An 18792-nucleotide genomic window follows, 5' to 3' on the forward strand; every position below is an offset into this window, starting at 1 on the left:
TCATTGCAAACAAATAGCATTTATTAAAGTAATAAATAGTAGTGTAACAAATATGTATGACACTCGGAGGAAATTAAACGCAGAATAAATGTAGGAAATGCGTGTTATTATTCGATTGAGAAGCTTTTGTCATCTAGGCTGCTGTCAAAAAATATGAAAGTTAGAATTTATAAAACAGTTGTATTATCGGTTGTTCTGTATGGTTGTGAGACTTGGACTCTCACTTTGAGAGAGGAACAGAGATTAAAGGTATTTGAGAATAAGGTTCTTAGGAAAATATTTGGAGCTAAGAGGGATGAAGTTACAGGAGAATGGAGGAAGTTACACAATGCAGAACTGCACGCATTATATTCTTCACCTGACATAAATTAGGAAGATTAAATCCAGACATTTGAGATAGGCAGGGCATGTAGCACGTATGGGCGAATCCAGAAATGCATATAGAGTGTTAGTTGGGAGACCAGAAGGAAAAAGACCCTTGGGGAGGCCGAGACGTAGATGGGAGGATAATATTAAAATGGATTTGAGGGAGGTAAGATATGATGGTAGGGACTGGATTAATCTTGCACAGGATAGGGACCTATGGCGGGCTTATGTGAGGACGGCAATGAAACTGTGGATTTCTTAAAAGCCATTTGTAAGTAAGTAAGTAAATAGTAGTTATGAATTATCTTTATTTTAGGCTAATACAAAATCCGAATCCTAGTTTAGGTGAACAAAAGAAATTATAAAATGACGACAAAGTAAAAATTAATCAGAACACAAAAATACTTAATGTTATATATTATGGTTTCAATTAACTGTAATGCAGTTGAGGATGACTATCTGACCTCTCAGGTAAGGGTTTGGAGGGAAATCCAAGTGTCCGTCCCAATAATCAGTTGCTAGTGATGCCAATGGTAACAATAGACTATGAAAGTTTCTGTGATCTCATTCTTGAGTGATATAGTGTGGAAATGGGACCAATATGATTGCCGATATTATCATTGCAGACTATGCTGCCAGAAGTGTTATCACTATTTAAAAAAGTGAATATTGTAAGTGTAGTCTTTATAATAATCATATTAATCATTAGGTTTGGTGGTTTCTGACCCAAAACATTGCTGTTAGGTTAGACATAGCCGACATATTGTCCCGACAATACACACAAGCAGAGTTGCATACTCTGCATTTTGGATCATCTAACAGATTGGTACAGATAAGTACCTGTAACAATGTGATCCAGTCTAGCTCGTGTTGCAATTGATGCTGCTAATCATGGCAGATCTCTATATAATTTCGGTTCAGTAGACACTTTGTCATATCAATCTCTAGATGAAGTGAAAAATGTTGTTGATGGGAAACTTACCTGACAACAAAAATAGCAAACGATGAAATTCAAATATATCACTAGTTTAGTTAAAGACAACATATTGTTTAAAAACGTGCAATCTTCGTCTTTATTGTCGTAATTGTTGTTGCTGTAGTTGTTTCATTTTTGTTGTTATTACTCTACCAATTTTCCTTCAACGCATCTTCATTATTCTTCTCTAATTTTGTAGTTGGACTTAAAATTGCATCTTACATATAGTAAAGTCCCGTACCATGGCATCGTGGTCTAAGGCATCCTGCCTCGGACTCGCGTTACAGAATGCGCGCTGGTTCGAGGCCTCCGGGGTAAAGAAATTTTCTCATGAAATTTGGCCAGTGTATGGAACTGGTGCCCACCCAGCATCGTGATGCACTTGGGGAGCTACGAAGGGTAGTGAAATCCGGTTACGCAAACCAGCTATAACGGCTGGGTGCTCATCATGCTAACCACACGATACCTCCATTCTGGTTGGATGATCGTCCACCTCTGCTTCGGCATGTGGCCGTGAGGCCAGCAGCCAGTTGGTAGGTCTTGGCCCTTCGTGGGCTGTAGCGTCACAGATGATTATTATTATTACGTATGGTAAAACCTGTCAACCGAAAACTGGTTTAACTATAACATGCAAGTTGTGTAGCCGAATTTTTATAAAAAAATTTTAGTTATACTATATACTGTATTTATATTTATTTTAAATTTCAAGTCTTGAAATATAAGATATTTTGCCTATAAAGTCTAGGTAATCAGATATTCTTAATTATTGAACATTGATTATTATGAAATAATTTCTTTTGCAGAAGTTTGAGCAGAGAGAGGAGCATAAAGGAGCAAAGCAAAGATCAAATAAGAGGACTTAGTGCTGATCGCAGCAACCATGGTTCAAGTCGTGATAGAAATTACAGAAGCCGTCGTAATCGAAGAAACAGCAAAGACAGAAATAACCGGGGCTACAGTAAAGAAAGAAGCAATAGAGGTCCGAGTAAAGATAGAAGTATCAGAGGCCAAAGTAATGACAGGAACAGTGCCATCGAAAATAAGGACAGAAACAACAGAGGTCATAGTAAAGAGAGAAACAGAGGTCAAAGTAGAGATCGAAATGCACGAGAATTCAGCAGGGAGAGAAGTTATAGAGGACATAGCCAGGACCGAAATTATAGGGGCCACAGTAGGGACCGAAACAGGGAACGAAATCATGATTATAGTCGGTCTCATGACAAAGATAAGGATCGGCCAAAAGAGACAAAGAAAATTGAAAATTGGAGAGAAGAGCAGAGACAACCACAACAACTACAGCAGCAGCAACAACAAAAACGAGACAGCAAGGAACAACAGAAGCGAGAAAATAAAGAACAGCAAAAGCGAGAGAGTAAAGATCATGAAATTCCACAGCAGAAGGATTTGGCGCAGCAGCAGAAGTCGAGTACTAGCAACCATATTGCAGGAATACTTGTCATTCCAACACCGGCTACTGACCATACTTCTCAGCAAAACCAGATGCTGGGATATTGTCCTATACAGAACCAGTTTGAGTATCCGGGCAGTTATGGAATGTACAGAGCATGTGCATCGAATTCTGAACCTTTTCAACAACAGCAACTACCGCGACAACTGTTTGATCCTAACAATCCGAGCAAGCCGATCATTGTCTCATCTCCAGGGTCCAGAGCAGCCAAATCACTTCATTCAAGGTTCGTGTAATACATATATTTTTGTTATTTAAGTGAGTTATGTTTTTGTTTTAAAATGATAATGCTTTTAAAGTTATGCAATCTTATTGTGGTTATCATGCCTATGTTTAGACCTGATGCAACTCAACTACTGTTCTCCAACCAGGAGATCAACCGTGAAAGGAATGTGCTTACTATTGCGTTCATCTATTGGAGCGAAGTAGATAGATAATATTATCGTTATAACGTCAGTTTAAAAACCATGCGCTCTCCTGTATATGTTATTTCCTATATGGAGAGATTAAAAGACCAGGAGATTAACAGTGATCTAATTTTGTAACTAGGGTAGTATAAATATGTGTGTAACAATGTTACTGTTTGTGCTGTGAGAGCAAGCCAATATAGATACGAGTACCCACGTGTGTGACCTTATGACATCTTATGACATCAACATTCATTCACAGCATTACCCCACTCCGTTTCATTCCTCAAAGACTTTCTCGTGGTTGGAGCACAGTAAAGACAATGGATTTTTTTTTTTTTTTTTTTTTTTTTTTTTTTTTTTTTTTTTTTTTATTTTAATGATTCATAGAATACTTAACATGATTTACTTTGAAAGGAATATAAAACCGAAGATCCTGTGTCATAGATTTTGGAATATAAAAATACCCTGTCCCTAGATGAGAGAGCTCCAGGCTAAATTTGCTGGCCGTTTCTTGATCACGTAAAAAATTCAACTATTTCTTTTCATCATTTGGCATTGGATTTTTCATTACAGAAGTTCTTACGTCAGAAATGAAATTCAGTATTACCAGACTAGGAGAATTCCAAAAAATGTTCTACTTGACTGTCTGGAAGCATTAGAAACCATCCAGCTGTTGACAGACTGACCTACTGACTAAATGTCAGAATGAGTAAACATTTTACTAACTGACTGACAGACAAATTGACTGACTGACTAATAGCCTGACAAACTAATTGATCTTTGTGTGGTGAACTATCAGTACTGTGGGTATTCATAAAGTATTTTCTGGATTGCGTTTTGTTTTCAGTAATAAACTTAATTAATCACATTTGAAAGGAAACTAAGAATATTGTCAAAATGGGAATAAATTCAACACCTTAGCAGTTTTGATACTTGGAAGTCAGAATTGAATTCAAACCCTTTTCTCCCAGGGGAGAGTTATACTGTAGTGGACGGGGGAGGTAGAACTGACAGTAAAATAAACATTAATTCATATCTTACGTAACAACAGAGACACTCTGTGTAAAAGGGAACGTAGAAAACTAGGGTCAATTAAAGAAATAGAGTTTTTATTCATTTTAAATACTGCCAAATGTTAATATAGATTGTTGTTTGGTCAACTGTCTGAAGACTGGTCTGAACCTCACAAGTGATACCAATAAGGCACCACTTATGAGGCAACTAGGCCAGGAGATAATGGGGTAGGGTGGCCAGTTCCTTTCCCCCTCCATTGCATATATCACCGATTAGCTACATATTACACTGTTCAGACTTCAGATGCTTAATATAGGTATTAAGTTAAAAATGTTTACTGGTATATTGTTATGTAAAACATGGTGAATATGAACTATCTTGTCCACACCTTTGGAGTAACGGTTAGCACATCTAGCCACAAAACCAGGTGGCTCGGGTTCGTTTCCTGGTCGGGGCAAGTTACCTGGTTGAGCTTTTTTCCAGGGTTTTCTCTCAACCCAATATGAGCAAATGCTGGGTAACTTTCAGTGTTGGACCCCGGACTCAATTTCACCGGCATTATCACCTTCATCACATTCAGATGCTAAATAATGTAAGATGTTGATAAAGCATCGTAAAATAACCTACTAAAATAAAAAAAATGAACTATCTTTCTGGATATAATTGTCCCATGGAACCTGTGTTAAGTATTCCTTTACATAAGACTCCTAAATTTAGTAGGCCTACAAGTAGTAATTACTCACTGATTAAATTAGACGAGTCTTCCAGTAACTTTTCTAAAGTTCTTAAAGGGCACTGATATGAATACCCCATCTGTTTTCTTGAAGAGCTTTGAAGTTGATATCTCTAGTGTTTGTTTGTTATTCAATTGCAATCACATTTGTTAAATTCAATTATCATATTTTATATTATAATTGATCAGTATACTTTGTTTTATGGCAGACCAAGGAATGCATGGTAAGTTTGTAATAAAAAAAAACTGTTTTGTCGTTTACAGGGAGAGTGACATTACTCCACCACTCCCTTCAACTGGAGCTCTTCCTCCAGAGTATGGCTATGTTCAATATGCTGGTATGTCTCAGTGTCCAGATGGTATGGGTCAATCTTCATTTGTCACTGACCAGTTTGGAAATACTCGACCTACGTGGTATGATCCTTACTCAAAGAGGTATGGCTTCAGTTAGTAATTCCTTTCCATAACAAAATTAACGAAAGCAGTGTGATACTTACTCTGTGTCCCAACCAACATTGTTCCTCTGCAAACAAAGAGGAATGGCAGTCACCTTGTACACTCTTCATAATTGGAGGTAGGATGATATATACATATGCTTCCACAGAAAGTAGTTCTCTGGTTAATAGTTAATAGTAATATTTGTGTCATATAGTGATGGAAATATTACAACAAAGTGACACGTGAAGTTCGTTAATGCATTTTAATTTGATTAATTTATAAGTTATGAAACATAATTATAATTTAAAGTAATTTGAGTAAATGAACGTTATTGGTTGAGGTTTATAATCAAACAGGTACTGTTTTATGCATGAATTTAATAGGATATCAAATATAGCAAACGAATTATTAGTTTACACTAGTTTCCACCTTATAAGGCGACTAAACAGGAAGTGACATCATGTAGCTGTCAATAGAGGCTCGGTTGCCACGTAGTCGTGATGCAAGTTCAAATTGAGTTAAGGGCTTTGCAGTTTTCACCAAAATATTTAAAGGACATGTATGCCAGAGTATTTCATATACTTACGATTTACACTTTTACACTCTGAATAACAGTGACAATGTTGCAACACACAAAAACAACTACATAAAACGCATGTGGCCTGGCACCGTAAGTTTGGCAACATAGTCCCGCCAAACAACATAGGATCGTACAGCACTCGGTTTGTATTGTATTGCCAGTTTGTCGCTAGCAGACGAATTTTTACATTATAACCTCTAGTCAAAAATTATGTTCTCACTCAATGTGACAATGCTGTACAAGCTATGTTTCTAGCCCGTACTTACCTGTCATCTATAGAGCTACTTTCTGTTTTGTCACTTTAAAACATAGAAACTAGTATAAGCAACCATGATTTAGGTAACACAACACAAGCCTTCTGTTATTGTTATTCATCTTAGGAGCTGTGGGGGTTTTGACTGCACTTCACATTTTATATTTCTGTTTCTCCACACCATTCTCTCTTGCAACGTAGGAACAATAGCACTTTCAAACTCACAAAAATTATAGGTCTTTATTGCAAACCTCAATTCAAAGAGTGACTGTGGAGAATTGGTCAACTTGTGTTCAACACCTAATAAAATTAAAGAAAACAGTCTGGCTGACACTGTAGTAGAGGGGATTGTTATTATCAGTGACGAGGAAGTGAGCGAAGAAAAAGGTTTCTTATTGGGTATTGAAGAACTGCAGGAGTCTGAATGAGGTAGGCTTATGTGTATTAAAGTTAAAAATAATTAAGTGATTATCGCTGTATATATTAAAATAGTGAAGCTTGCAAGGTGATCATAGCTTACTGATTACAGGTTACACAATATTCATATCTAAGTTTTGCATAAGCTTATATACAGTTTTTGAATTCAAGAATGTTTGTATTTCTTTCTGTCAATCCTGTGCTATTATCATAAAAGATTTCTCTACCCCTTGTTTACATGAGGAACAAGATTGGTTGGGGAATACATAGTATAGTAACTGATAGTTACATTTCTTAAGTAATTAAAAAAAAAATGTTGTGCTAACAAAACTTTGATGGAACTTCAGTGATTCCTGTTCTGCATGTACTGTTTGATGCCAAACTGAATTTTATAAATAAAAGTCTGTATTTTTATTTGCAGTTTTCGAAGTGCAAGTGAACCTCATCTTCTGCTGGATATTGAACGAGCTGATTCAGAATTGCAGTGGTTGCTGTCATCAGGTTCTATTTTGCAGTATTGGAATCAAGTGGTTGGCATTAGGTGAGACTGAATTTATTTATCAAAGAACATTTTGAGAGGATATGATGGCATCGTAAGGAAATGAGCATTGCACATTGTGTTCTGATAATATCTTTCTATAAACTAATTGTTTAGAGACTTAATTTTTTTATATTTATCACATTTTTGGAATATGTTTCAAGGCAATAATCGTTTAAGAATCTTTGGAAGTTTGAAAATTTATGGTTCTTAATATGCTCTTCAGACTTCCATTAAACAAATTGTTTTATGTATTGTTAAGATTCTTGCCTTTTTCACCAATAAACTTACACATTTTGAGCGTATTTTTAGCAGTATCATTTTACGAAAGTGGAAGTCATACACAGAATCTTCTCTGAGAAACAACTGTTCCTAGATAGCTTGTCATATTGTTCAAATAATACAATTGTTAAAAGCTGTGTTGGAAAGAGTGGGTGAACAAAGAATGATTGTGAAACTTATCAGGACGAGGAAAAGGAATTGGTTGAGTCACTGGCTGAGAAGAAACTGCCTACTGAAGGATGCACTGGAAGAAATGGTGAATGGGAGAAGAGTTAGGGACAGAAGAAGATATCAGATGATAAACGACATTAAGATATATGGATCATATGAGGAGACGAAGAGGAAGGCAGAAAATAGGAAAGATTGGAGGAAGCTGAGTTTGCAGTGAAAGACCTGCTCTTGGGCAGAACACTGAATGAATGAATGAATGAATGAATGAATGAATGAATGAATGAATGAATGAATGATCTAATATTCTCTCCTGCTAAATTTTGTCTTTGTCGCTTAGGACTATATCGTTTTCACCCCTTCAATTATTTCCCAAAATGGGTAGTCCCTCAAAATGTTTCCTATAATATGGCAGACCTTTCTGACAATAGTTACTATCTCTGTATTACATATAGCCTAGTACATTTGTCATTGTGGAATTCTGGGAAACGAGAATGTGGATGCTTTAGCAAAGAAGGGCAGCACTGCTACTTACAGACCTGTTACTAAATCTACGTATTACTCTGTGAAAAGATTTATTAAATCTACATACTTAGACTTCAACAAACAAAATTTGATAACACAATCTTAAGGGAAAAAATGGAACTCTCTGCATCCTAATCCACAGTTAATTCTCGATTTACCACTCAAATCATCTGTAGCTGCATTTAGATTGGCAACATACCATGAATGTTTGGCCAAACACCGGCATAGAATTGGAATATATCAGTCCCCTAACTGCCCATTGTGCAACTCAAACCAAGAAATGGATATGGAACACCTCAAAATCTGTGCTTCAGTGGCTGACTATGACAATATCTTTGAAAAATATTGGAAGGCAAGAGGTCACATGACTTTATTGTCAAACGCCTGGCATTAGAAAACAACAACAACAACATTTATCATATAAATCAATGCCCATTTCTTCGACTTTCATTTCGAAAATGATTATAAAATGCAAATATAAGCATATTTACTGGGTTCAAAATCTGCATTGTATGCAACACAGATTCACTTTTCTCGTCTTTCTTTGTCACAAGGAAAAGCAAATGCTGAAACGAGTCTTTCCTTACTTAAATGGTAATTAGATGCACAACCTGATACACTACACATTCGTCCCATTTTATAAATTACAACCTGTACCACTAACAAAAATAAATACCTTTAACTGAATATATAATGTTATAAAAGTTCAAGTGGTTCACATAACCTAAAAATACTTGCTGCCTTTGTAACAGCAAGTCACCAAATCACAAACGACAATGTGACACCAGTTCAAACGTTGTAACACAAAAATATAATGTTTTATTAATGGTTCACATTAATGACTTTTATTTTAAAACCACTTAATGCTTGCTTTTAAATCAGAATCACATCATAATACAAACTCCCATGCTTCTGTGTTTACAGATAGCATGCCTAGTGTGATGTCATACTAGATGAACTGTCAGTGAAATAAGGTCAGAACTTCACGATGGTCGTATCTGAACTATTAGGAATCTCGAAAAATTATGCATTTTATCTCAAGGCGATGTTGCTTTACAAAGTGAAATTATATTTTGTTGTTGTTTAGCCAACTGTCCGAAGATAGGTCTGAACCTCACAAGTGATACCAATAAGGCACCACTTATGAGGCAACTAGGCAAGGAGATAATGGGGTAGGGTGGCCAGTTCTTTTCCTCCTCCATTGCATACATCGTTGATTAGCTACATATTACACTAATCAGACTTCAGATGCATACAAACAGTTGTTTTTCCTCTGACACATTGTCAAGTGAGATGTACTGCCTGATAATAGATAAATTATATTTAATAGTGTTTTAATGTGAAATTGGGAAGAATCATTATTCTAGTATGTAATAATTTAGGACAGGAGACGTGTCATGTGCAATATGATTAGCTACAAGCCATAAGCTTTCCTTTGTTTGATTACATATCATAATTGTATGTAAATAATGTTTGTGTTTTTGCAGACTTACTCAATTCTTGTAATGTTGCTAATTGTAATCTTCTTTTCTTCACAGGCAATTTCTTCAGCGATGTCTCCATACACTGCTTATAAGTGACTTAATATTTTGTCAGGCAGAAAATGTTGAGCAACATTTGTGGAAAATATTATTTTATAATATTATTGAACTCCTGCGCAAGGGTGTGGCAGAAGATGTGGAGAATAAAGAGCATTATAAACAGATAATGCTTAAATTAATTGAGGAGGTATGTTCTATTTTTATGTGTACAGTCATTGTATATTAATGTGGAAGTAACATTCTGTTCTGTGTTGTAAATTGAGATTTTTAGACATGAAATTTGCTACTTAAATCTGTGTATTTAAACATTTATATTTTGAAATTGACTAAAGTACACAACGGAATTTGTAATTTGTATAAAACATTTCTTTTTCAACACCTATTTATACAGTTCTTCAATTTTAATTAGCTTGCATATACAGAATTTTTCTATTGAAATTGTAGATTATACTTTCTAAATCCAGACTTTTATAATACTTGCAATTTTAGTGATAAAATGAGTGCAACTAGGACAGTGTGGAATTTGATTGATTGTCTTTTAAAACATGAGTTTTTATCTACAATTTATAATCATTTTGAAGTTATTCATAATGTATCAAGTGGAAACTTGGGAAATCATTTTCTTCTTTTGTGTGAGATTTTTGGTTTTGTCCCTTATCACTTGTATATGTCAAATTGGCCATTCCCATGTTACGAAATGGCAACATAAAATGAAAACCACCGCCAAAGCCTCCACCGTCGAAAAGACATTTTTTGATAATGACTGCTAGATGGAAATACAGTTTCTCCATGCAATTTCATAAGGGTGACATCTTTTGGAGTCGCTAGATGGCAGCATAGTGAAATTGATAAAAGTGGTTGCCTTGAAAGTTCATTAGGCTGATGAATCTGTTATTTGTATTATTTCGTACATACCCTTAAAAAGGCCGCAGCTATGTTGCAGAATGTTTGTTGTTCTATAACATGATGTATGTTTAGTCAACAGTCTGAAGACTGGTTGGAACGTCATAAGTCACACCAATAAGGCATCACTCGTGAGGGCAACTAAGCTAGGAGATAATACATTGCTGACTAGTAACATATTTCAGTAATCAGACTTCAGAAGTATACAAACAATTTGTTTATCCTCTGGCACATATCGTCAAGTGAGATATACTGTCTGATAACAGATGAACATTATTATTATTATTATTATTATTATTATTATTATTATTATTATTATTATTATTATTATTGTTATTATTAATGGAGCAATGGTGGAATGTATGTAGAGAAAACGGGAATACCCCTGAAAACCTACAACCGAACACTGTCTTTGTCAATCACAAATTCCACTTGGACCTGCTGGGATTCGAATCCGGGTTACCTGCATACAAAGCTGATCCTCTAGTCCTTCAACCAATGCTGCATTTCATCTATGATTCCGACTCTTCTCCTGATAGTCTCGTCCCCCCCCTCAATACATACACACCTTACTTACTTACAAATGGCTTTTAAGGAACCCGGAGGTTCATTGCCGCCCTCAAAAACTTACAAATGGCGTTTAAGGAACCCGGAGGTTCATTGCCACCCTCAAAAAGCCCACCATCGGTCCCTATCCTGTGCAAGATTAATCCAGTCTCTATCATATCTTACCTCCCTCAAATCCATTTTAATATTATCCTCCCATCTATGTCTCGGTATCCCCAAAAGTCTTTTCCCTCTGGTCTCCCAACTAACACTTACATGCATTTCTGGATTCGCCCATACGTGCTACATGCCCTGCCCATCTCATATGTCTGGATTCGATGTTCCTAATTATGTCAGGTGAAGAATACAATGTGTGCAGTTCTGCGTTGTGTAACTTTCTCCATTCTCCTGTAACTTCATCCCTCTTAGCCCTAAATATTTTCCCAAGAACCTTATTCTCAGACACCCTTAATCTCTGTTCCTCTCTCAAAGTGAGAGTCCAAGTTTCACAACCATACAGAAGAACCGGTAATATAATTGTTTTATAAATTCTAACTTTCAGATGTTTTGACAGCAGACTAGATGACAAAAGCTTCTCAACCGAATAATAACAGGCATTTCCCATATTTATTCTGCGTTTAATTCCCTCCTGAGTGTCATTTATATTTGTTACTGTTGCTCCAAGATATTTGAATTTTCCACCTCTTCAAAGAATAAATCTCCAATTTTTATATTTCTATCTCGTACAGTATTCTCGTCATGAGACATAATCATATACTTTTTTCTTTTCGGGATTTACTTCCAAACCTATTGCTTTACAGGCTTCATGTAAAATTTCTGTGTTTTCCCTAATCGTTCGTGAATTTTCTCCTAATGTATTCACGTCATCCGCATAGACAAGAAGCTGATGTAACCTGTTCAATTCCAAACCCTGTCTGTTATCCTGAACTTTCCTAATGGCATATTCTAGAGCACATACCTATCTTACTTTAAATTTGAGGTCCAGTCTTGGAGAATAGTTCTTGGTGCAGGAATCCAAAAATCTCACACCATGTTGAACACTGTGAAAGTATCAAAATAATCATACTTGATTTTCGATTTGTTAACACTTTTTTTTAACTTTTATTACTTATTTTTCAGGGAACGACATATTTTGAAAATTTGTTGGAAGTATTGGAACAGACATATAATTTTAAGTTGGAAACTTACCTCTCTCCAAATAATGTATCAACAAAGGGCCTTGGACTCATCGGTTTGGCATTGGTATCTGCACAAAAGATATTTTTATTTTTAGGAGACCTAGCAAGATATAAAGAGCAAGTTAATGAAACATCAAACTTTGGTAAATCTCGACAGTGTTATATCAAGGCACATCAGATCAATCCAAAGAATGGTCGCCCATACAATCAGTTGGCAATACTTGCTATGTACGCTGTAAGTGAATTTGACTTTCTATTTTGTAATCAATGAAGTTTTTAATAGTTGTAAGTTAGCTATTATTTTAGTGTATGTGACACAATCATAAGCAGGTACAAGCGACATGAAAAGAATATACTCATTACAATCAACTGTTAAGCTGACCTTGCCAGTGACTTAAATGTTCACACATCTGTTAGCTGTACGTGCTAATGCTTCTCCTCACAGTGAACATAAATACAGGCTACTTAACACCATCCATTTCATTTAGTGTTCTGCCCAAGGGCAGGTCTTTCACTGCAAACCCAGCATTCTTCAATCTTTCCTATTTTCTGCCTTCCTCTTTGTCTGATCTATATATCTTAATGTCTTCTATCATCTGATATCTTCTTCTGCCCCGAACTCTTCTCCCATTCACTATTCCTTCCAATGCATCCTTCAGTAGGCAGTTTCTTCTCATCCAGAGACCCAACCAAATCCTTTTCCTCTTCCTGATAAGTTTCAGCATCATTCTTTCTTCACTCACTCTTTCCAACACAGTTTCATATCTAATTCTGTCTGTCCACTTGACACGTTCCTCTCTTCTCTATATCCACATTTCAAATGCTTCTATTCGCTTCTTTTCACTTCGTCATAATGTCCATGTTTCTGCCCCATGCAATGCCACACTCCATACAAAGCATTTCACTAGTCTCTTCCTTAGTTATTTTTCCAGAGGTCTGCAGAAGATGATCCTTTTTCTATTAAAAGCTTCCTTGACCATTGCTATTCTCCTTTTGACTTCTTGGCAGCAAGTCATGTTACTGCTTATAGCCTACACCTCAAGTATTTTAAGGCGTCCACTTGCTCTACTGCCTCATTTAGAATTCGCAAGTTTATCTTCTATATCTTTCTTCCTATGACCATGCTCTTCGTCTTATTTGCATTCATCTTCATCCCATACTGATCACAACTGTCATTTAGCTCCAGTAGCATAGTTTTTAGTATCATCTCATCTTCTGCTAACAACACCATATCATCAGCAAATCTTATGCACTTTATTCTTCTTCCTCCTACTATCACTCCTCCCATGTTCGGAAAACAGTTTTTTACTAAATCCACTAAGTAGATGTTGAATAGGATAGGTGATAAAGGATATCCTTGACACCAGACATACACTTGGTGAACTTATATTCTTGGTGAACTTATACAGTAAACTCCCTCTTATGGGACTATGGGATAAAGCCAGTGTCAGATAAAAGATTTGAAAGATGTTGGAAATTGATTATATAGCTAAGTAGATATTTTATACGAATATAAAATAAATAAAAATAAATCTAATAATAGTTACATAAAATTACTTTATGTAAATATTAGTGTTTTATCTCTGTTGCATTCTACAAATCTGTATTTTGTAAGTAATATAATTATGTAATTTGCTTTGACAGAGAAGAAAATTAGATGCAGTATATTATTATATGAGGAGTCTGATGGCTTCCAATCCATTCCAATCTGCTAGAGAGAGCCTCCTGTCGCTTTTTGATGAGAGTAGAAAGAAGGTGAGTAATTATAACTGGAAATTTTAAAAATGTATGTAATAATTGAATTATTTTCATTCTTGGGATCCCACAACAAAGAGAATGTTGGTAGTTATAGAAATACAGAAAACCGCTATGTTTATGCCATATAGACTGTGATTGAATATTATGCATATATTTTATGAAGAGGTTGTAAGAATTATGAAAAAAAAATAATTCATTTTAATTTTTTTTCCTACTGAAAATGAGGTACTAAGTTCATTTTTTTTTTACACATAGTGGTTTAATTTGTCTCTCCAAGTTTTGTGCAGTAGTAAGTCCTGCAAACTACTTCGAAAATTTTCTTATTTAGAATATACCGATGTAGTGTTTGTACATTATATTACAAAGAAATAGTTAAAAGAATGAAATTTTAATACTGCTATTCACACGAGTAAATTTCTTCCTACTCTTATTTTCAAATATACATGGAAGTTGAAAGGAATTAGTTCTTTTCCATGTTTGCATGCAGAATACACATCTAATTGTGTGTGTGTAATAAGAATGGAACAATTTTCAATTGCTTAAAGGTTACCATTTCATTACAATAATCTAAATTTTTTTTGGCAGTGATAGTTGATAAATATGAGGTCAGGAACAAATAATGGTGTCCTAATGACATATTATTTAATGCAGCATTTTACATAAAATCAACCTTTTTTCTTATAGTCTTCTCTTATTTATTTATGAATTTACTTATTATGACTGAATAAAGAGATGAACACCTTATATGGTAAACTAATTTTATTTTTGTGTTTAGTATGAACAGGCAGAAAGAAAACGTAGAGAAGAGAGGGATGGAAAGCAGCGTGAACGGATGAAGGAAAAGGAAGGTGCTGGGAAAGAATCTGGTGGAAATGGATTGAGGAGAGAGTACTGGGTACATCCAGAAGGTGGACGACCTCGACTACATATCACAACATCCACAGTGCAAGACCAGCGGAGGAATGATAGTGAAGAGGAGGAACTTGCTACTCTAAGCAGTGTTGAGGTAATAATAATAATAATAATAATAATAATAATAATAATAATAATAATAATAATAATAAAATAATGACGATAATTATGATGATGATGATGATGATGATAATAATAATAATAATAATAATAATAATAATAATAATAATAATAATAATAATAATAATAATAATAATAATAATAGTACTTATGTGCTAATCAACTACAAGTAGCCAATAATAGCTTAGCACAAAGACGACAACAATGAGGATTATAATACAACATAGAAAAAATCACAGTTACGTCTCTTCTTCGGAGCGAGAGGCACCATTCCGAAAGCCTTTGTAAAGTGGAGGGAAAAATACAAGCTGACGAGAGATTTTCAAGATGCCATCGTCACCACCATAATAAAATTTTCTGTAGCGATATTTCGTCAGCATCTTTATGGTGTACTTACTTACTTACTTACTTACTTACTTATTGGCATTTAAGGAACCCGGAGGTTCATTGCCACCCTCACATAAGCCCGCCATTGATCCCTATCCTGAGCAAGATTAATCCAGTCTCTACCATCATATGCCACCTCCCTCAAATCCATTTTAATATTATCTTCCCATCTACATCTCGGCCTCCCCAAAGGTCTTTTTCCCGCCGGCCTCCCAACTAACACTCTATATGCATTTCTGGATTCGCCCATATGTGCTACATGCCCTGCCCATCTCAAGCGTCTGGATTTAATGTTCCTAATTATGTCAGGTGAAGAATACAATGCGTGCAGCTCTGCGTTGTGTAACTTTCTCCATTCTCCTGTAACTTCATCCCTCTTAGCCCCAAATATTTTCCTAAGAACCTTATTCTCAAACACCCTTAATCTCTGTTCCTCTCTCAAAGTGAGAGTCCAAGCTTCACAAGCATATAGAACAATCGGTAATATAACTGTTTTATAAATTCTAACTTTCAGACTTTTTGACAGCAGACTAGATGACAACTGAATAATAACAGGCATTTCCCATATTTATTCTGCGTTTAATTTCCTCCTGAGTGTCATTTATATTTGTTACTGTTGCTCCAAGATATTTGGATTTTTCCACCTCTTCGAAGGATAAATCTCCAATTTTTATATTTCCATTTCGTACAATATTCTGGTCACTAGACATAATCAATTGTAAGTTGTATTTTTCTTATGGTGTACATTCAATTTAAATTATATTTGGGTCTATTTTTTTTCTTATGTCTTAATCAATTTTGTCTGAAACCTGTTTATATAATTTTTCTTTTTAAATTTTATTGTATGCTATTCTGTGTCACAGGGCAAACCCAAAATATTGGGTCAGACCAGTAAATTAAATTAAATGTGACAAATTATAGTTATGCAAATCTGCTACTATTTTCCGTCTTTTTTTACTGAAATTATTTGAGAGTTGACTTAAGAGTTCAACTGACCGATATTCAGTATTTTGAGAACTTTCGCCTTTATATTTCTTTATTCAATAATCATGTACAGTGTGATGTTGAATCTCAGCCAGGTCATCTGCACTTCAGTGTGATCCATTCAGCAACACATCTCAGGTTACTGAAGTTGTCTTTTGGAAACTGCTGTGACAAAAACATTACCCATTGCTGTGAAACTGGGTCCACAAACTTTTTTTTTTCAAGCACCTACATTTGAAGCTGTATTTCCTTCACTGAATTACGTGAAATCTAAGAACAGAAAAAGGCTTTCAGATGTTGTGTTATCAGTGTTATCACATATTTTTCTACTATTTTGCGGTAATGACAAATTTTCGTTTAACAAAGTATATGTATTGTTAGTTGTATTTTTCTTTTCTCATGGATAAAACTAATCTTATGGCATGGTCTGGCCCCTGGTGGAGTTCTCTAAATTAAATTTGATCTTCGAGAAGTATTAAGTTGGTCAATCCTTCTCCAAAGGATATCCTTAGTAAATGTTATTGGCCTTTGCTTCTGAAGTGTTTCAGCCATTGTCTTTGTTCACCTGTTGCAGTTTTTTTTATCTTTGCAAAGTTTTGTTGTCAGATATCTGTTTTCTTAATATTACGTTAATTTCTTTTATCTTTTTTTTTTTTTTCACAGGTAAACAAGAGATTTGTAACAAGTTATCTTCATGTCCATGGCAAATTATTTACAAAAATTGGGTAAGTACTAATTAATTTTTTTCTAAGTAAGATTTACTTTTTCCTCCGTAGTAAGTGTCCGGTTATTGCTAACTAATTACACGAAGTTCACAGAGATATCTTTGGGGCGTCTCTTATACCGAGGTATCACATTGGGAATTTTTAATGTCATTCAGATGTCAGACAGCGAGACCATTGGTCTGTATCTAAAGTGTGAATGGTAGACAGGCAATGTAATAGCCATTTCGGGAATTTTACTTTTGATATTAATTTATAGAAATGATGTGATGTTCTTTTATATTATGACAGAAGCTGGCAGAATGATATGAGGTTCTTTTGTATGGTAGAAGCTTCTGTGACTTCTCTTCTGTAGTTAATATTTGAAGAATCTTCCATTGCTCTTATTTCATGTCCATACTGTAATCTCATGTGGCACATGGCACTTTTCCAGTTACGGTAAGCATTGTGCTTCAAACTGGGTGGTCGCAAGTTCGATTCCTGACAGAATTATGGATTTGTTCCATTGATCTAATTGTTCTGGCTGTGATATGACCCTGGAATTCACTCATCGTCTAACAGAAATGAGTACCAGAGTATTTCTTTGGGGGTGAAGGTGGCCAGCACATAGGACTGACATCCCTATTGGTATTCGGTCCCTGAGGGCCCTTTGGGGCTTGTAATAAGTAATTTTTTTATGTAATCTCATAATATTAAATACTCATTATGCTGATAAGTCTGATAACATTTGAACATTTGATTCACTCGTGCTTTAGAATTAAAATATTATTAGGTTAATGATTCTAATTATATAATGAGTAGAGCCCAGTGTTTGGCCACCAATCCACTGGAGACAGGTTAACTGTGTAAAAAGTATACCACACAGCACACTGCAGTGTTAGTACATTCAGTGTCTGATTAATATAATCAAGTTTGAGTATTGATAGCCAACCTGCTCTCTCAATAACTTCTGAATTGACGTTTATCTCTGAGTTTATATGGGGATTATATGCTTTTAATATTTATTTTTGTTTACATATGTATATCTACTTAAACAATACAATTTATAAAGTTAAAATTAATGTCTTATTTTTTTGTATTTGTTATATCCTTACCTTCTTTATTCTTTCTTTTTTCCTTCTAAGTTATACTCTTCTATTTTTTTTTTTTCCTGCAAATAGCTATTTAATGTTAATTTGCGATTCTGTGCGTGCATTTGGGTATGTGTCAGGATATGTGTGCCTTCGAATGAAGTAATGGAAATCGAATTTAAAGTATAATGTAAGAATTTTGTTATGTAGCAAAGATAGGAATGTAACTGATAGGATGGGAAAACTAAATTGTTTCGGAATGTATAAAATTTATACAGTAATAAGGAAATATCATTCAGCTTCGTAAAACTCATTTTGAGCATTACATTTATAGTTTTTACTATTCACACACTTCAAGGGCATTTCTCGCATACTTGTACGAAACTATTCACTGATAGCCATATTCATGGGCTAGGCCAGTTGGTGGAGTGCAAGAATGCAAGCTGCAAGATGCATAATCAAGGAACTTAATAATAGCATCA

At 35.0% G+C, this 18792-nt stretch overlaps 1 protein-coding gene across 1 annotated transcript in view; it reads left to right on the forward strand.

Annotated features, from left to right (window-relative positions):
• Positions 1-18792, forward strand: part of LOC138715132 (telomerase-binding protein EST1A-like) — a 230256-nt gene that overhangs the window by 21061 nt on the left and 190403 nt on the right. The window contains exons 5-12 of the mRNA XM_069847672.1: positions 2146-3036; positions 5232-5402; positions 7077-7196; positions 9707-9896; positions 12299-12592; positions 14002-14112; positions 14891-15121; positions 17182-17243. Of these exons, the coding sequence (XP_069703773.1) occupies positions 2146-3036; positions 5232-5402; positions 7077-7196; positions 9707-9896; positions 12299-12592; positions 14002-14112; positions 14891-15121; positions 17182-17243 (2070 nt within the window). The remainder of the gene's footprint in view (positions 1-2145; positions 3037-5231; positions 5403-7076; positions 7197-9706; positions 9897-12298; positions 12593-14001; positions 14113-14890; positions 15122-17181; positions 17244-18792) is intronic.

This window comes from Periplaneta americana, chromosome 15, assembly GCF_040183065.1.
Source record: "Periplaneta americana isolate PAMFEO1 chromosome 15, P.americana_PAMFEO1_priV1, whole genome shotgun sequence".
Taxonomy (NCBI): Eukaryota; Metazoa; Arthropoda; class Insecta; order Blattodea; family Blattidae; genus Periplaneta; species Periplaneta americana.